Source organism: Nyctereutes procyonoides, unplaced genomic scaffold, assembly GCF_905146905.1.
Source record: "Nyctereutes procyonoides isolate TBG_1078 unplaced genomic scaffold, NYPRO_anot_genome, whole genome shotgun sequence".
In the NCBI taxonomy this organism is placed as follows: domain Eukaryota; kingdom Metazoa; phylum Chordata; class Mammalia; order Carnivora; family Canidae; genus Nyctereutes; species Nyctereutes procyonoides.
Window position 1 is genome coordinate 34,264,683 of NW_026575049.1, and position 18,941 is coordinate 34,283,623.

The 18,941-nt window shown below is 36.1% G+C and overlaps 1 protein-coding gene across 1 annotated transcript in view; it reads right to left on the minus strand.

The window, feature by feature from the left end:
- The window catches only part of WASHC4 (WASH complex subunit 4), a 54,857-nt gene extending 36,342 nt beyond the window's left edge, over nt 1-18,515 (minus strand). Inside the window, exons 1-13 of the mRNA XM_055328969.1 lie at nt 18,395-18,515; nt 16,176-16,315; nt 14,807-14,860; nt 14,646-14,711; nt 13,669-13,714; nt 13,156-13,223; nt 9,845-9,927; nt 8,352-8,394; nt 7,778-7,881; nt 7,094-7,214; nt 4,536-4,659; nt 4,300-4,427; nt 3,344-3,504 (exon numbers count right to left, since the gene is read on the minus strand). Of these exons, the coding sequence (XP_055184944.1) occupies nt 3,344-3,504; nt 4,300-4,427; nt 4,536-4,659; nt 7,094-7,214; nt 7,778-7,881; nt 8,352-8,394; nt 9,845-9,927; nt 13,156-13,223; nt 13,669-13,714; nt 14,646-14,711; nt 14,807-14,860; nt 16,176-16,315; nt 18,395-18,455 (1,199 nt within the window). The 5' untranslated portion in view covers nt 18,456-18,515. The remainder of the gene's footprint in view (nt 1-3,343; nt 3,505-4,299; nt 4,428-4,535; nt 4,660-7,093; nt 7,215-7,777; nt 7,882-8,351; nt 8,395-9,844; nt 9,928-13,155; nt 13,224-13,668; nt 13,715-14,645; nt 14,712-14,806; nt 14,861-16,175; nt 16,316-18,394) is intronic.
- Between the last annotated feature and the right edge of the window lie 426 nt (nt 18,516-18,941).

Genomic DNA, 18,941 nt, shown 5'->3' on the forward strand with positions numbered 1-18,941 from the left:
TCCAAAAATACCCAAGGGTCTATCAGATGGCCAGCCTTATTTTAAAGTACAAACAGGAAAAAGACTAATGAAAAAAAAAATCTCCTCTCTCAATATAAAACATGTGACAGTGTCAACACAGGTTTGAAACGGAGGTTCATACCTCTATCCTGAAAAGTCAGTATTTCCAGTATCAAAAGTGGTGTGAATGAAAAGAAAATGCAGCAACCTAAAAACTGTGGACTTCAGTCAAGACTGTGACTGGGGCACTTGGACAGGTAGTCTACTGTGTAGTGTAGGAATAAGGAAACCGTCCCCCACTGCTTCTTTCTTACTTAGTTACTGAACTCAGAGTGTGACTGGAAAAAACATTAGACAAAACTCATGCTGATCACACTGTCTCCCCTCTTCTGGGTTTCATTTCAGTAGAGTGAATTTTAGGTTTCTTAAGAATTCCAAGGAGAATGAAAAAGGCACTATCCCCTTTAGCTCCCTGGAGCTTGATGGTGACTATATATCTTTGGAATCAAAGAATTTAGAAACACAAAATGTTATCATGTTGTGGGAGGAGGTGTCTTTGAAAGTCAACTTATTCAATCTTCCACCTGATAAGCCTCCCTTCCTACCCCTTGGACTACTAGTCATCTACAGTCCACCTACACAGCTCTAGGGAAAAAGCACATTACCTCCCAGAGCAGTCTTCACAACCCTCTTGCAGACTCTCCACAGGATTGGTACAGGTCTGCATGCCTTCTCTGACATGTGCTTAGCTGTGTGACCAAAGTTCATTTCTCTAAGCCTCATTTTCCTTATCTAAAAATAGGATAAAAATAGTACTAAAGAGTAGCCATTAAGAGCTTGTGCTCCAGAGTTAGGACTGTTCAGCTCTGCCACCTACCAGTTGTTTAAATCTGGATAAGTTTAATCTAATCTCTGTACTTCAATTTTCTCATCTATAAAATGACCATAACAAAGTATGTGCCTCATAGGATTCTCTGATGATTAAAAGAGATGATATGTGAAAAGTCGCAGGAATAGTTTAGTTATTGGCTTACAGAAAGGACCAGGTTCATATTTAGTTGTGACCTTTATTATTTTCCACATAAGAGGACTGTTGCAAGGTTTGTATAAGACAAAGCGTAAAGCCTTTAGCATAATGCCTGCTACAAAGAGCTTGATAATGCTGGTGACTATTATTATATCATCTTCATCTTTTGGTTCTGGTTGACCTTCTGAAGCCACAGAGATCAAATCTGTTCCCTCTTCAATCAGAATGCCCTTCAAATATTTAAGGAGCTCACCACATCATTCCTCAGATTTTCCTTTTAAAGGCCAAACAATGTAGAGATGCTTCAAAGGGCATGGCTGTCTGGTCTTTGACATACCCTAATCAACATCATTTAGGGTTGCTGCATTCTGTGTTCCTCTCTATAATGTGACACCACCAAATACCAAGTATGATCTAACCAATAAAAATTCAGTGAAACTACCAATTCACATGTCCTAGATATTATAACTACCAGTTTCCATTATCCTAGTTTTAATGTAATACAAGTATGTATTGCCATTTTTAGTAACTGCATCACACTGTAAAAGAGTAAGCTTCTGATAATCAAAATATCCCTATCTTTTAATTACTGCTACTAAACCTGATCCCTGTCTCTCCATCTTATTGAATTCACTTCCTTAAATCCAAACTATGTCTTTTTCCCTTCTCAGTTGTTTTAAAATGTATGAGAGGGCTCTGAAATCTCTGCTGTAATCCTGCCTGAACTAAGTAATTGTCATTTTTCAAAGACTTTAATCAACTGGGAGTACTAAGAGGTGCTTTAGGGGACCTCCTATCTTCCAGACATACTCCTCCTCCCCTCACTCTGCAGCAGTGGTCCAATTTCCCCTTGATAGTCAAGATCAAAAGGAAGAGGATAACTATCCCCATTTTCTTTTAATCGTGTCACACACATGGGCCAGTGGCACAGTCCTGTGTCACTTCACTTAAAATCTTCATATAGGTCAACACGTAACTTTGGCAGCATACTAAAGAATGTATGGTAAATTTATTTTTTTTTAAGATTTTATTTATTTATTCATGAGAGACACAAAGGGAGAGAGAGGCAGAGACACAGGCAGAGGGAGAAGCAGGTTCCATGCAGGGAGCCCGACGTGGGACTCGATCCCGGGACTCCAAGATCAGCCCTGGGCCAAAGGCAGGCGCTAAACCACGGAGCCACCCAGGGATCCCCCCTGTACGGTAAATTTAAATATTGAATCTAGGTGATGAGAACATGTGGGCTCAGCATACTATTTTCTCTATTTTGTATATATTTCAAAATGTGCATAAGAAGACTCAGACAAAATAGAAGGATGTAAATATCAGAAGAAACTAAAGTTAAGGGATGCCTGAGTGGCTCAGCGGATGAGTGTCTGCCTTTGGCTCAGGGCCTGATCCCGGAGTCCTGGGATCAAGTCCCACATCAGGCTTCCTGTATGGAGCCTGCTTCTCCCTCTGCCTGTGTCTCTGCCTCTCTCTCTCTCTCTCATGAATAAATAAATAAATAAAAATATTGCAAAAAAAAAAAAAGAAACTAAAGTTAAAAGTGTTCTTTTAGAGAATAGTACTCAGGTATGGAGGAAAGTGGGCTGTGGACAATTATTTTTCCCTTAAACTTTTAGTACTTCTTGATTCTAAAATATATGTATACATTACTTTCATAAAAATAAAAATTAAAAAAAAGGTGTGCATCAAATTAAAATCAACTCCTCCAAAAACTATCATTGAATCATGGACACACAATGTGTTTAATGTAATCAAATGACATCTACTACAAAACTTCACTTTACACAAAAAATAATGTATCTGATAAAAAGTTCTGTGTGTATGCATGTATGTATGCAAATACATGTATATATGAGTACATACACACACACACCCCTCCATAAAGTATAATTTTCCTAATTTTTTTTTAAGATTTATTTATTTATGATAGAGAGAGAGAGAGAGAGAGAGAGAGAGAGGCAGAGACACAGGCAGAGGCAGAAGCAGGCTCCATGCCAGAAGTCCGACGTGGGACTCAATCCCGGGACTCCAGGATCACGCCCTGGGCCAAAGGCAGGTGCCAAACCGCTGAACCACCCAGGGATCCCTAATTTTCCTAATCTTAACTGAGTTTAAATCTAAATCATTTAAAACAAAACAAAAAAAATCCTAAAAAAAATAAGTCTCCTTGAGACTGTCCACATTTTTCTCTAGTAATAAATATATTTGTTCTTAAAATCAAATGTTTTCCATATATTTAGAGTCAATATAAGATCTGAGAATATAAAGTATCTGAATATTTTCATTATAGGTACTTATAAAACCTACTTGGTAAGTGATTGAGCTTTCTGCTGTAGGAAAGTATCTCTGTGAATTTTAATGGCTTGAAGACTTTTTCTGTCTAGAAGTTTGGCAGCTGCTGGTATTTTCTGGATCAAAAAATTATCAGGAAACCAAATAATATTAGCAGTTAGAGTGATGGCTGGTACCTGAAATAGTAATGTAGGGAAAGTAAATTAATAAATGTAGACTAAGCAATCAGCTATTTATTAGTTCTACAATATGCAATAGAAGACAATTCATAATCATAAATACAATCATTATAAAACAAATTATCTTACTGTGGCACAATTAAGGCATTCCGATATCTCATGTGGATCATGAAAATAATTTTATTCTGCCTCAGTATTAAATACACACACACGTATATACTCTTACAGATTTTTAGATAAAAATATGCAAAAAGCAAACAGAAACTTGAATCCTGATGGCTTTTACTTTTATTCTACATTAGTGAAAAAGTGAAAGACCCAAGATACTGGGTTCTCCTAGTCACGTATCACTTGATTCTACACACAAACTAAATTTTCAATTTTGAAATCAGATGTCATATCATGGAAATAGCAAAGATGTAAAACCAATTTTAATTTTTTTCTACTTCAATAATGAGAAGGAATAGCAAGGAGAGAAGAACTGAAGAAAAAGAAGAGAAAAAATAACAGTAATAGGAAGTTATTTTATAGGAAAATATCCGGAGAAACCTCCACAAACAGGTGTTTATGTGATGTGGAATTATGCAGTACCTACATTTACTATATCACTTACTTCCAGAATGCTTGGTTTTTAAAAATAAATACTATGATATTATTTTTATAATTATTACAAAATATTACAAAAATTACTATTTTTGTAGCAGAAATAAAACACATTTTAGAACATCCAATTTTATCCAAAATCTTTTTCATCTACTCAAACTGAAAAAAATAAAAGTTCCAAGTTCTTACCTTCTTACAAATATCCAATAAAGACTTATAAAACTTTTTATCAATAGTTCGAAAAATTTGAAAATGCAGTACAAAAAGTCCACAAATTCCAACATACTTGTCTCTCTGGTCAATTTCAGAAGGTTCTCCTTATAAAACAACAGCATGAGAGAAAATCAGAACAAATATACTTAAGTTCTATGTTCAAGGAAATGCAAACTTCATCAACAAAAATTTAAAAATGCCTTTTACATTACCAAGTTTGGCTTCTACATTTGTAAAAATTGAGCGAATACTATGTGCAAATTCTTCAGCAAAAGTGTTATTTTTTGACACAGATACTCCTCCATTGAGAGAGTCAAACTGCTGTTCTATACAAGCCTAAACAGGAAACATTTAAAGAGAAATTTAGACTCTCAGTAATAAACTATTAAACAGATCTACATATAGAGTGTGTGGTCTATGGCCATACCATCCTGATGGGCCTGATCTTGTCTGATCTCAGAAGCTAAATATAGAGTGTGTGATAAACTTCTACGTTCATCATTTTTATTTTACTAACACTGAGGCTCAAGTTTTTACCTTAATGTCATCTACTGTCTAAATCCTTTTGAATGGAAAGTATGTATGTACTTAAATATTTGAGTACCAGTTAGTGCAATAAAACTGAACCACAAATTCGGAATTTTTTTTTTTAAGATTTTATTTATTCATTTGAGAGAGAGAGAGAACATGAACAGGGTGTGGCGAGGGGAGAAAGAGAAGTAGACTCCCCACTGAGCAGGGAGTCCAACATGGGGCTCAATCCCAGGACTCAGAGATCGTGACCTGAGCCAAAGGCAGACACTTAACCATCTGAGCCACTCAGGTGACCCACAAATCCATAATTCAATATGAAGAAATATACATAGTGATATTCAATAATGTACAGAAGACATATCTGATGAAGCACTGGAAAACAGATTTTATTATTTTGCTTTGCACTTTCAAGAGCAGAATTTTTCTGAATATAATTACTTTCCTACCACTTAATTATAGCATGTATAGGAACATCTCCTGGAAGAGTACCTGGATGGCTCAGTCAGTCAAGCATCTAACTTTAGCTCATGTCATAGTATCAGGATCCTGGGTTCAAGCCCCACCCATGTCAGGCAGCACACTCAGCGGAGGGTCTGCTTGTCCCTCTCCTCTTGCCCCTCTCCTGACTCATGCTTTCTCAGATAGATAGATAGATTAGATAGATAAATAAATCAATCTTAAAAAACGTCTAGATATGGGCAGCCCGGGTGGCTCAGCAGTTTAGCGCCGCCTTCAGCCTAGGGTGTGATCCTGGAGACCTGGGATCGAGTCCCACATCAGACTCCCTGCATGAAGCCTGCTTCTCCCTCTGCCTGTGTCTCTGCACCCCGCCCCCTCTCTCTCTGTCTCTCATGAATAAATAAAATCTTAAAAAAAAATAGATAAATAAATCTTAAAAAAATGTCTCCTGGAAAAATAATCAATAACAAAAAAAATTACCTTCTGAATCTAATACTAGCTGTTAAACTGATATAAACAAGAGTTGGGATCAATCTGTAAAAATTGTGATCCTGAGCTTAACATAATGTATAGATTTGTCAAATCACGGTGTTGTACACCTGAAGCTAATATAACATTATGTGTCAACTATACTTCAATTAAAAAACAAATTATGATCATATAAAATATGTTAAAAATAGGGGCCCCTGGGTGGCTCAGTCAGTTAAGCATCAGCCTTTGGCTAAGGTCATGGTCCCGGAAGCATCAAGCCCCATACTGAGCTCCTTGTCAGCGAGGAACCTGCCTCTCCCTGCCACTCCTCCTGCTTGTGCTTTCTGTCAAATAATAAATAATAAAATCTTTTTAAAAAATGTTAAAAATAACTCTGAATCGATTTTAAATATAAATATACTGCAATCTCCGACAAATACTATCCAAAGTAGTGATATCCAATAGAACTTTCTGTGATCACAGAAATGTTCTACATTTGTGCTGATAGCTAGTCACAAACTAATTGTGGCTATTTTTCCCCCAGCTTTAAGATATTATTGATATATAACATATTTAAGTTTGAGATGTACTTTGAGTTTGAAATGATTAGATTATATATGCGTTATATGTCCTTTAGGTTTGAGATGATTAGATTGTATGCCACTATTAAGCACTTGAAAGTGCTATAGAAAGTGAAATTTTACTTTATTTTAATTAATTTAAACTTTAAAAAACTACTAAATGGTAGGAAGCTACCTAGACTACACAAGTCCAAATCATATTCCCTGAGCCTAGGAAGAATTGTTAGGTATTGTAACAGGGATGCCTGGGTGGCTCAGCGGTTGAGCATCTGCCTTCGGCCCAAGAGCATGATCCTAGAGCCCCAGGATCGAGTCCCACATCGAGCTCCCTGCATGGAGTCTGCTTCTCTCTCTGCCTATGTCTCTGCCTCTCTGTCTCTCTCATGAATAAATAAAATCTTTTAAAAAATAAATAAAAGGTATTATAACAAACCCAAATTTAGAGGTTAACAACATTAACACAACTGCTTAGATCTTATTCTTTACAGTTTTATCTTTTTACATAATTAAAAAAAAAAAACTTCATCCCAAAACAACTCATACTATTAATTTTGTCTGCTACTAGATACTAAAATCTGTATTTTAGTACACTAACAATGTTTTAAACCAAAGCACTTTAAAGAAAACATATTTCAACAGTATGCTATGAAAGTTGTCCTACTGTAGTTCTGAGCTGGATCAACTAATATAAGCCCATTTAGTATAGCTCGCTACAGCTCTCATACCTGAAATATCATTCCATCAAGTAACTGCCCTTCTAGCTTCAGCAAGAACTTTTCAAATGGTTTTAGTTTTTCTTCTTGAATTCCAAATTTTGAAGGATTGTGATGGACAGATTTCAGTAACCTTATGGAAGATTAGGAGAAAGACCTTCAATTTTCCTTATAAAGTTCTTCAACTGAAAATTTTCCAGGAAATCAAAATTTTAGATTTGTATTTCTTGTTTAGCTCTATATATTTGAAAACCTAAATAAAAACAATGCTAATATATTTAATTTTCTAATCATACCTTTTTATATCATCCTAAATTCAGATATCTGGTACTCTCTAGATACCAGATGAACAATATAAGATGCCTCAACTTAAGTCTTAAGAATATACAATGAAATAAAAACAGGTTTCAGGAAAAGAATGGTCACTTGACTAACCCCCCCAAAAAAGCTGGGTTCTAAGGTAGTCAAATTAACATTCCACTACATTTTAAGAATTAGGAGGCTCAACAAGCTCATCTGAAATTTAAAAATGGTTACCGTATTCATAAAAATATTTTTTTCATAAAAATATTTGACATGAGATCCTTTTAAATACAGATCTCCAAATCTTTTAAAAGATCTGCACTATTTACATTTGTTTATTACTAATATGTTAACTCTACAAAGAGACTATTTTAAACATTTTAATTGGCTCACCTTTTATACATAGTCCAGTGCTCTTTCAACGTGACATGATTATCAACAATTTCATCCAGGGTAAGCAAAACAGTTAGCAGCTCTCCCAAGTGCTCATACATAGTCTGTCAAAACACCTTTAATGATTACCATTTAATCACTAGTTACAAGTTAAGCTTCCTATGGATTTTTAAAGTTAAACTGAGCTAATTATTACTGAATTAAAGCAGCGGGTGAATCAGTTTATTAACACAGATGAAACTATTAATCCTCAGATGGAACAATAAACCTTAAATAGAGAAATGCCTGCCCACTACTTCATCCTTAATCGTGATATTGCAGAACTGTTTCATTCTCCAAAGTGACCACTTAGAGAATCTGCATTTCCCCTTACTGGGAAAAACTAAGAGCTATACTGATAATAGGTCAGTAATGTCTCATCAACTTCACAAACAAAAGTGAGCAAAGGCAAAAAAAAAACAAAACAAAAACAACTTTAAGAGTTTTGCTATAATTGTATTCCCCAATCATATAAACTCCCCAGTAAAATATAATAAAAATTACAGTTTTACAGATCAACTTAAATTACTTTTACCTGAAAATGAACTCCAGTTGTCTCTATAATTTTGGGTGCAATCCTGTAATAAGATAACATCCAGTTAAGAAAACAATTTGTTTTTTGACATTGTTCATTTTTATTTTAAGGAAAACACATAGCAGCAGCAGCAGCTCTTGGAATTTTAACATGTACGTATCTTTAGTTGGCTGTTGCCACTAGAATTTATGAGACCATACTCCACTTTCCTAAAAAGAGAACTAACTTGTGTATATAGAGTCAGGGTTATGCTTGCCTATAGCTAATTTAATGGGTAGGAAAATGACAATATGTGGCCCATGAATAACCCTAGCCATTTAAACCTAAAGGATAGCTTCTGGGATGGAGGTAAAGAAATAATAAAACTGATACTAATTTCTTTCTAAATAGTTAGAATTTCTCAGTTCCCAACAGGAATCTTTATCATCCTAACCCAAATTGGCACTTGGAAACTAGTCAGGTTTATTTCTGAGTCCCCATTCCTACTGAAAAACAATGCATTCAACCAACATTGTACCAAAGTCAGAAGCCCCAGGATAATTCAATTTTACTTGCTAGACATCTTCTACTCAGCAGTAAATAATTTAAGACAGTACTTGTATATCAAAGCACATATAGATATTCCATTCTACATGATAGAATTATCTTAAAAGTTAAATACAAAATACAAATAAATTTCATCTTTCTTGGATAGGGGTGTGGTGCTGAGGAGTCCTCTTTGAATCACACATCAGGTACTGCAGGGGTTGGGGAGCTATGCTCTCATTTGCCCTCTGGCCATGAGAACAGCTTCAGTGAAAAAACAAAGCATAAAATAAACACCTGACTAAGAAAAACATGAGAATGAGAAACCATTAACACAGTCTTCGAGTTTATAAAGAGAGTTAAGATGCAGCCTGGTATAGTAAGAACAACAATGAATGGACTGATGATCAAAGAACAGCATCTCAATTGCTATGGAATCTTATATACCTCCTCTGGGCCTCAATTACTTCTCATAATTGAGAACCTCTTCTCATATACTTAAAGTTACTGTGAAATTATAATCCAATAGTAAATGGGAAAAATTTTAAGTATTAATCAAATATGAGATACTACTTTGCGGTCATAAGAACAGTAAGGGCTAAGAAAAGTTCCATGTGATTCTACTAGGCCAGGAACAGTCAACGTAAAGGAGAAATAAGGAGAGAGAATTTGGTACATGTTCTAATTCCATATTAGGCTTTTCCTACATAATCAAATTTAAGTAATATTGTCAACATTCTTATTCAGATAGATAACACCATGGCAGAAACTGTCTTATTAACCTATGTATTATACACATCAAGTAGTGTTTGAAACATCACAAGTGTTCAAATGATATTGAATAAAGGAATGAAAGAATGAGTTAACAAATGAGCAAACAAGCAAAAAACTATTTCAGGTAACTAGTTTTAGAAAAACATTCCTGGCATCTCTCTTATAAGTGCAAAAATATTTATAAAATCCATTACTTGTTACTGATATAGAGGGCAGCCAACTGATGGACTACATTCATCACCACTTCATAGCACCTCGTAACAAAACAAGACAGTTCCTGAAATGACAAGTTGAGTATGTGTTATACAGTTGCTTTTTTAACTGTCACCATTTCTCAATTTTATGGTAACAACGTTAAACAAAACAGTTTTTCAGTAAAATTTCCAGTTAACCTGCAGCCAGACAATTTCAAGAATCCTTCAAGCAATCAATTCTTAACTCCTCTCCTGCATCCCAAGGTCATTCTAATGCCCCCACAGAATTTCCTTCATCCTTCTATTTTAAGTCTTATAGTTACTCATGTTATTCTTAAATGCAGAGACCAGCTTATTGCTTCCCTGAATATTCACTGCCCAGCATGGAGGCTAAATTTCAACTGCTTCTCAATAAATTTCTGTCCTAAGTTAATAAATAAATGAACATCTAAATGAAGAAGTTCAAAGACTGCCAATTTAGAAAGTAAAATAACGAGGAAAAAGGCTCTCCAGAAGTCACGCTGAAATAGCTTTAAATGTTTATCTTTGTCTTTTTTTTAATAAAAAAGCTTGGCACACAGAAAGGGAACTATTAATTATTGCAAGAATATGTTTGTTATTAAATAACTCGCATCTAGAGGATCCCTGGGTGGCTCAGCAGTTTGGCGTCTGCCTTTGGCCCAGGGCGCGATTCTGGAGTCCCGGGATTGAGTCCCGCGTCAGGCTCCCGGCATGGAGCCTGCTTCTCCCTCTGCCTGTGTCTCTGCCTCTCACTCTCTCTGTCTATCATAAATAAATAAATAAATAAATAAATAAATGAATGAATGAATGAATGAATGAATGAATGAATGAATCTATAAATAAATAAATAAATCGCATCTACCCATGTCATAAACCTTCTGAAAATTTCTTTTCAGAAGCTCTCAATGCTTAAACCTAAAAAAGGTTTGTATCCTCAAGTATTCTAAACCTGATTAAACCTGTGGCTATTCTTTTTTTTTTTTAGATTATTTATTTATTTATTCATAGAGATACAGAGAGAGAGAGGCAGACACACAGGCAGAGGGAGAAGCAGGCTCCATGCAGGGAGCCCGATGTGGGACTCGATCCCGAGTCTCCAGGATCACACCCCAGGCTGCAGGCGGCGCTAAACCGCCGTGCCACGGGGGCTACCCAAACCTGTGGCTATCCTAAATTTTAAGTTCTACAAGGGAAGGAAGTTCTGTTGGATTTGTGCACTGCTGCAACCCCAGCATCAAGAACAGTTCCTAACATATGCTAGGCTTATAAAACATTTACTGAAGGCTTAAAAATGGAATTTTATGCAGCTGTCAATGAGATCAAAAGACAATTTAAAATATCTGAAAAGGAAAATAAATAATGCATTTCAATCTTCCTTAAATAGCTCTAATTTTAACTTTCTTATTTAACTTCTAAAAGTTCAATAAAAGCAAAGAACAGAAAATGCAGACAAGTAGTGCAAAGCAAAAAAGCCAGAAACCTTTTACAGGTATATAACAGACTACTTACAAAAGGTAGAAACAGAATGAATTAGCCAATTAAAAGACAGAGATTTATAGATGTTCAGACTGCATAATAAAGTAAAATCCAGACACATGTGGTCCTAAAAAACACAACTAAAACATAATGATATTGAAAGGCTGAAAGAATATAAAAAGATAAATCATAAAAATGTTGACTAAAATAGAGCTGGGGCAGTGACAAAATAGTTTGTTAGCATTACTATAGCTATTATATATACATTTATATAATTATATATTATATACCTAATTATAATTTAACAAGGTCAACATGTAAGATTCAATTTATAAAGAATGATTAACATTCTTTATGTATTTGTATGCACCAAATACAGTATCTTGAAAATAAGAAATCCAAATTTGAGAAAACCAGAGGGAGAAACTGACATATTCACTGGAACCCCGCAAATGACATTTCTTAGACTCCTACCAGGAGGCTTTTCTGTTAGGTTCTGCCAACAGGTGGCACTAAAAGGACACTAGAAGGCAGGAAAAGGACCTTTCCACTTCTTGCTTTTTTAATCAACAAAATCCAGGCAAGAGCAGTTCACCCAGCAATGGCAGTTTGCTCCAGCCTCCTTTTCTTTCACCACTCCAGAACCAACTTCATATTGTCCTCTCAGAGGTACCCATCAGTCAGGCAGCACTGCCTCCTTCATAGGTATCAGCACTAACTCCACAATGCTTCTGCTGTAAGCTCCCAGATTCTGGCAACCCCAATCCTTTTTTTCCCTTGATGTAGAGGTGGTGTCTGCTTCCTCTGGAAGACCTCATTATTCTCTTTTTTCTTTTAGCCCTCCAACTATTATATAACCAATTTTCTATATCAAATCTCCTCTTTTGAAACCTAACACATACCATAAGAGAAATCCAGTTCAACAAAATGCTCTCAATTACAACAAGGAGACAAAAAAAGTAGTAAAGATATAAATGAATTGAATCTATTAGAGTATGCTTGATTCAATGAAATACATCAAATCTTAAACGTAATAATCAGAAGGCAGGTGGGATTAGGGGTGTTTTTTCCTTATCTCCAATTTTTGCCTGTCATATAGTACTAGCATTGCTTTTATAATGGAGAGAGAAGAGGAAGTTATCTCATTTTTTTTATAAAATTAAACCAAAGACCTAGAATAACTAAAACCCTGCAGTGATGAAAACATCTGGTAAAAGCATCAAGAGCTACTTTTTAAAACTTTATCACAGCTTAACACTAACTTTTCCACTAACAATTTCCACTAACAATTTTTTCTGACATAAATTATCTTTTCCTACCTGGTACAAAGTTTAAATTCTTTTAAAAGGTATGGTGACAAACCATCACAAATGAAATTATTTAAAAAGAAAAAACTTCCTTTGTTTTCTTATTTCCGTAAAATGCTATGAAAATCTTTCAGGAGTTATGACCTCTTTAACTATAATCCAATGCCAACTATCTTACTCTCAAAATACATATTCTTAGCATTTGAAGGTTTCAGAATTTTTTTTTTTAAAGATTTGTTTCAGAGAGCATGCACAAGCACATGAGAGCACGCTAGTGGGTGGGCAGAGGGAGAGAGAGAAGCAGACTCCTGCTGAGAAGGGAGTCCATGGGTGGGGTGGGGGTGGGGTGGAGCCTGATCCCAGGACTCTGCGATCATGACCTGAGCAGATGGCAGATCCTAAACCAACTGAGCCACCCAGGTGCCCCTCAGAAATCTTTTTTGATTGGGTATAATTTACCCAAACTTTTCAAAAAAAAAAAAAAAATTAAAATGAAAAATCAGTTACCTGTAAGAATGAAATAAATCTTCCCATTTGAATTTGGCAATCACCTTCCACCATGCTGGAATCTGTAGCTTTAAAAAGGAACAAGAACCATATTTTGATTTTCTAATTTAAACTTAGTCAAAACCCAAAATGAAAAATAAATATAATTTTTATTCATTAGTATATCTTCTAATCTGCATAGTATTGAAAAAATAATTTTTATACTGAAAAGAAACATGAGACAATCATTAACCACTCAATTAAAAGTAACCATCTGTTTCACTATTTAATGAATTCAAGGAAAAGCCTTGGAGTAACATAAAAATTACAGATTTTAGAGAATTTGCTACTGCTTCATCACTCAGGTTTTTTCCACCTGCTTATCAAACAAGTAAACCAACAGAAAAATTTGAATGCCTATTTTCTCACAGTAATACATTATATAATCATGGTAGTGCTAGAATTGTCAACTTTCATTCATTTCAATCTTAAAAAAGGCATCATGACACTACAATGTAAAACTTTAAAACTTACCTCCTTCTCCATAAAACAAGAGACCATTATAAAATTTAGTTTCAGCCTGTTTAAAAAAAATTTAAAATAATTTTAAAGGTTGCTATTTTGTTTTTAAATTGCTAGGCTCTCTTGTTATCCATATTTAACAATTAGAAAACTATATCGCATATACAAATTCATTTAAATTCAGAAACTGCTTACAAAACAGGTAAATTTCAATTATCTTTAGAGTACCAAAGATATTACTGATACTCAAAGTTATTTCTTAATTTCTTTACCCCCGTTTTGTCTTTTCTGACCATTCTAATTGTTCTATATCCTCCCACATACTATCAAAAAGGTACAGAAAAAAGAGGAAGTTTAGCAACTTCTACCAGTTTTAATGACCCATGGGCAAGAAAATGCAAAACATATTAAAAATTCAAAGCTTTAACAAAAAAATCAGTTATATCTAAGGGCATCTGGCTGGCTCAGTCAGCAGAGCATGCAACTCTTGACCTCAAGGTTATAAGTTTAAGCCCCATGTTGGGTGTGGAGTCTACTTAAAAAAAACCCACCAAAAAAAATCGTTAAAAAAAATTGTTAAAACATAGACATAAAAATATATATAAATATATGTATATACATACATAAATATATATACATATATAAATATACATACATATACGTATAAAAGTCAATTATGTTTAGAAAGCCAGTATATATGGCAGATAACATAGACTCGGAAGGTATGCAGACCTAGACTCAGTTACTACCAGTAAAATGTTAGGCAAGTGATGCCCTCTTTAAGCCTATTTCCTCATCTATTCCTCAGGTTATCTGTCTAAGTATGTACAAGTATGGGGTCTCGCATAATAATGGTAATCATTATTATTAATATTACTTTAAATAATTCATTCAACATGCAACAAATCCTTATGTACACTATATACATACACACACACGCATTTATTTGCTTTTAAATCATATTTTTAACATCTTAAGAGTATAATTACCTCATACTTTAATTTCTTGATTTCACAACAAAGTGCAGCATATACAGTGATGACCTTATTCAAGACCTAGTTTGATGAGTACAAACATAAAATTTAAAAATCAGTTATAGAAGATAACTAAAGCATTTAAAAAATAGATTTTTAGGTTTAGAAATCTATACCTTGTTTTCAGTCTTTATGAGTTCCAAAAGGGAAGACTGTTCATAAGGCAAAAGCTATAAAAACAAAGAGAAAGAATATTTCTCTATAATTTGAAAAAAAATCATTGAAATTTTAAAGATACTAATTGAGTCTAGCTCTATTCTACTTAAACTTGTTGGACCCTATATTTAGCACTAACATACACCAGATGGGGAGTGACTGCTAATGCATATAGGATTTCTATAGGAGTGTTGAAAATACTCTAAAATTGAGTCTGATGATGGCTGCACAATTCTGTGAATACACTAAAACCCAAAGAATTATATGATATGTGAATTTCAAGAGTGAGATCTGAATTTCAAGAAAGTTATTAAAAAAAGTCAATATGTAACTCAAGACAGTGTCTAATACATGATAAACATTCAGCAAATGTTAATTATTATTAAAGTGGTATCAGGCTATAGTTTCAAAGACAGAACAAGATAGAATGTTCTCAGAATGGAACAAAGAAGTGACTTATTTTATACATTAAAAAATTGCTCCCAAATGAAATTCTACTACTGAAACTAATATTACACTATACGTTAAATGGAATTTAAATAAATACTTTAATAAAATCAAAAAAATAAATTACGCCCACATTAAGATCCCCTAAATGGCATAAGGGGAAATGATGGAAATCTTCTATATCTTCATCAGAATATGAGTGACATGTGTTTGAGAAAAATTCACTAAACAGAATATTGCAAATCTATGCATTTCACTATATGTAAAATAATGTCAATAAGGAACAAATAAAGAATGAATATTCTATTCCAACCCTTTCCATTTTCTTGATGAAAAATAAAGGCTATCTCAGAGGTCTGTGCCATTCATTAAAAAACGATAAAAGGCACACACCTACATGGCTTAGAGATAAGGATATTAACAATTTGTCTCCAAGTTTCTTTTAGTTCTCTAGATTCCAAATAATAAAAATATACAGCTGACCTTTGAAAAACACAGGTTTGAATTGCGTGGGTCCACTTACATGCAGGTTTATTTTTTTTATAAATGTAGTACAGTGCTCTAAATGTATTTTCCTTATGATTTTCTTATAACATTTTATTTTCCCTAACTTATTATAAGAATATAGTACATAATATGTATACAAAATATGTGTTAATCAACTGCTTATGTTATTGGTAAGGCTTCTGGTCAACAGCAGGCTATTAAGTTTAGGGTGGCCCTAAAGTTCTACGCAGATTTTCAACTGTGTGAGAAGTCAGCACTCGTAACCTACATATTATTCAAGGGCCAAATGTACATTCCACTTTTTAAGATTATGTTTTCAAGATATAGTATGTCCTGAAAATGTATACATAAATTAAAAATAAAACAAAATCAAACCTTTAACGCTATTGGATCAAGATTGAAATCCCAAACATCACCAATTGAATCATCCAATGCATCCTCAATTCTTCTCAATTGAGACGTATACTCCTCAAGAAATTTCCCATAATTCTTAAGTTGGACTTCAGCATGAATTTCTGAATTTAAATTTTAAAACAGTATGTAAGAAGTACAATTAACAAATTATAGGACATTTACTTCAAATAATTCCAAAAGTCACAGCAAAGTAGTTACTAAGCTTTTTAAAAGTATTATTTTGATATGTCTGGACTTCTTGAAAATAAAGTTTCAAATTTAAACAATAACTCAGTTTTAATCCTTTCCAAATAAAATAATTTAAAAAGCTATAGATATTAACCATATACAGCTACAACACACTTAAACTATAACTTTATTTTTTAATATTTACTTATTTGAGAGACAGTGAGCAAGAGAGAGAGAGAAAGTGCACAAGGAGGGTGAGGGGCAAAGAAAGAAACAGAGTCCCCATTGAGCAGGGAGCCCAAGGTGGGGCTCGATCCCAGGACTCTGGGATTATGGCCAGAGCTGAAGGCAGACACCCAACCAACTGAGCCACCTAGATTCCCCATAAACTAGAACTCTAAAATGCTATAAAGAGGTTATTGTCCCCATATACCCTGTAAGTTAGGGCTTTTAAACAACCTGAATAATGCCTTAGACAATTCAACATCTTGAGTCTTTTTCTGCAAAAAGAAAAAAAGAATACCTGACTCAAGTATAAAAATCTGTGTTGTCATAGAAGCAAAACTTAATCATCATTCGTAAGTCTCTATGCTGTTGACCAGTGTCTAAAAATACATCTATTGTTTTTAAAACAGTTTTAGACTATTTTATCATAATGAATGTTATTTCTATAATGTCCAAAATTTACCAAGATACTTTAATTATCAAAATAGAGTTGGAAAAGCCAGTAAAGAACACTGAGTACAGAATACAATGCTAATATTTACAGAATTCACAGACTATACAGAGGACTCTAAGGAGTCACTGAAATAAACTGGACAATAAAAGTATGTCTAGTCATTAAAGTTAATAATTGAAAGGAAATATTCTACCATACACATTAAGAGTTCATTATTTATTCCAAACGCAGCAAATCTGATTCAGTTTCTTTTATTGATCTGAATAACTATTCAACCGTGTTGTCTAAAAAAACTAAAATGTTTCTCTCCTTAAATTAACAATGCAAAGGAACTCTAAGATAAGTATGTCCTAAGGATAAAGACCCAGCTCCCCAATCTCCCTTATTTGGCAATTAATGCTCTGAATCAGCTGGATCCATTCAATTCATTAAGGTTCCTAGCTTTTCATATGAAAAGTGCATAGAAAACACTCAGGAGCTGAAGGTACCAATCTCTCTTATTAGTCAGATTAATATCACTAAAGAGACAGATTATCAACTTGTGTTAATCTTAGAATTTCACTAATATAATCATTTTGGTCTCTAACTTGTGCTGCATGGAACTTCATCTGATACGGCTTTTCAACCCCGAACTTCAAAATGAAACTATTCAATTTTATGAAGTAAAAGTTGCTTTAAATTTTGAAACCTTTCTAGGTGCAATGGAAGCTATGGGGCATCCCTAAAAACCACCACATATCGTAAATAAAAGGCATGGAAGAAGATAAACTGGCATTCTCTTAATTATTACCGTGTGAAGAGCGCCTTTTCGCTATCTTACACGTTGTAAGAATATGCAGGGGGGGGGGGGGAACACTCAAACTTCCAGAAGTTGGTTGGAGGAAAAGTAGAAAAACAGGAAAGCGAAAACAGGAAGCCGGACCTCTCCCCATTCTAGAACTGAACGCTCAGCACGGGTGGCGAAAGCCCCGAGAGGCCAGAGGCAGGGCCAGCGCGGTTCCCAGGGCTGCTGGGCCTCCCCGGGCGCGCCCCGCCCCGCCCGGCCCGGCGCTGCGGGCTGCGGGCTGCGGACAGCCGACAACGCTGCCCCCGGGCACCGCGGCTCCTCGCGACAGCCGCCGCCCCGGACGCCGAGCCCCGCCTCGGCTGGCCTGACCCACCGCCACCGGGACCCCAATCCCGAAAGCAACGCTGCAGAGCTCCTCCCTCCGCACCCCAAGGGGCTGCAAGCGTCCCGAACCGGACCGCTGCGCAGCGACCGCGACGCAGAGCCCTCCCGCAGGAGCGCTGCCGGGGCGCATCCACCCGCAGCCCTTGCCCTGCCCTCCCTTACTCTGTGAGCCGTCGTCCACGCGGTCGAACTCCCAGTCTGGGGACAGAGTCTCCACCGCCATCACCCCGCCGCCTCTCCCGGTCGCAGCCCCAACCAGCCAGGCGGACCGCGGCGGCCTCACCCCGGCGGCTGTCACGGCACGTGACTTCCGGCCGCGGCCCCGCCCCCGCGCGCGCGAGGGCAGGCCGGGCTCAAGGCCCCTGTGGGCCGCGGGGGCTGCTGGGAAAGCGAGTCGGCCGGGGTGGCCGGAGGCGGAGTCCTGCGGTGGCGACTGGCGCCTCGCCTCGGTTCAGTTCACGTCTCAAGCCACACGGATGCTTTTCACTTCACTCTGCTGCCTCCGGGTCATTTTTAATAGCTGGGGAGTTGTTCCATCAGTCTAGCCTAAACAGGGCAAACTTGAGGGGGCGCGGCTTAACCGGAGGCGGTGGTCCTCGCGGAGTCGCTGTCAGGGCGCCCGCGCCCGCCCTTTCACCCCCATCGGAGTCCTGCGGCTGCCTAGCAAGTCCCGCGCTGATTGCCCTTGAGAATGAACCCGTGAGTGAGA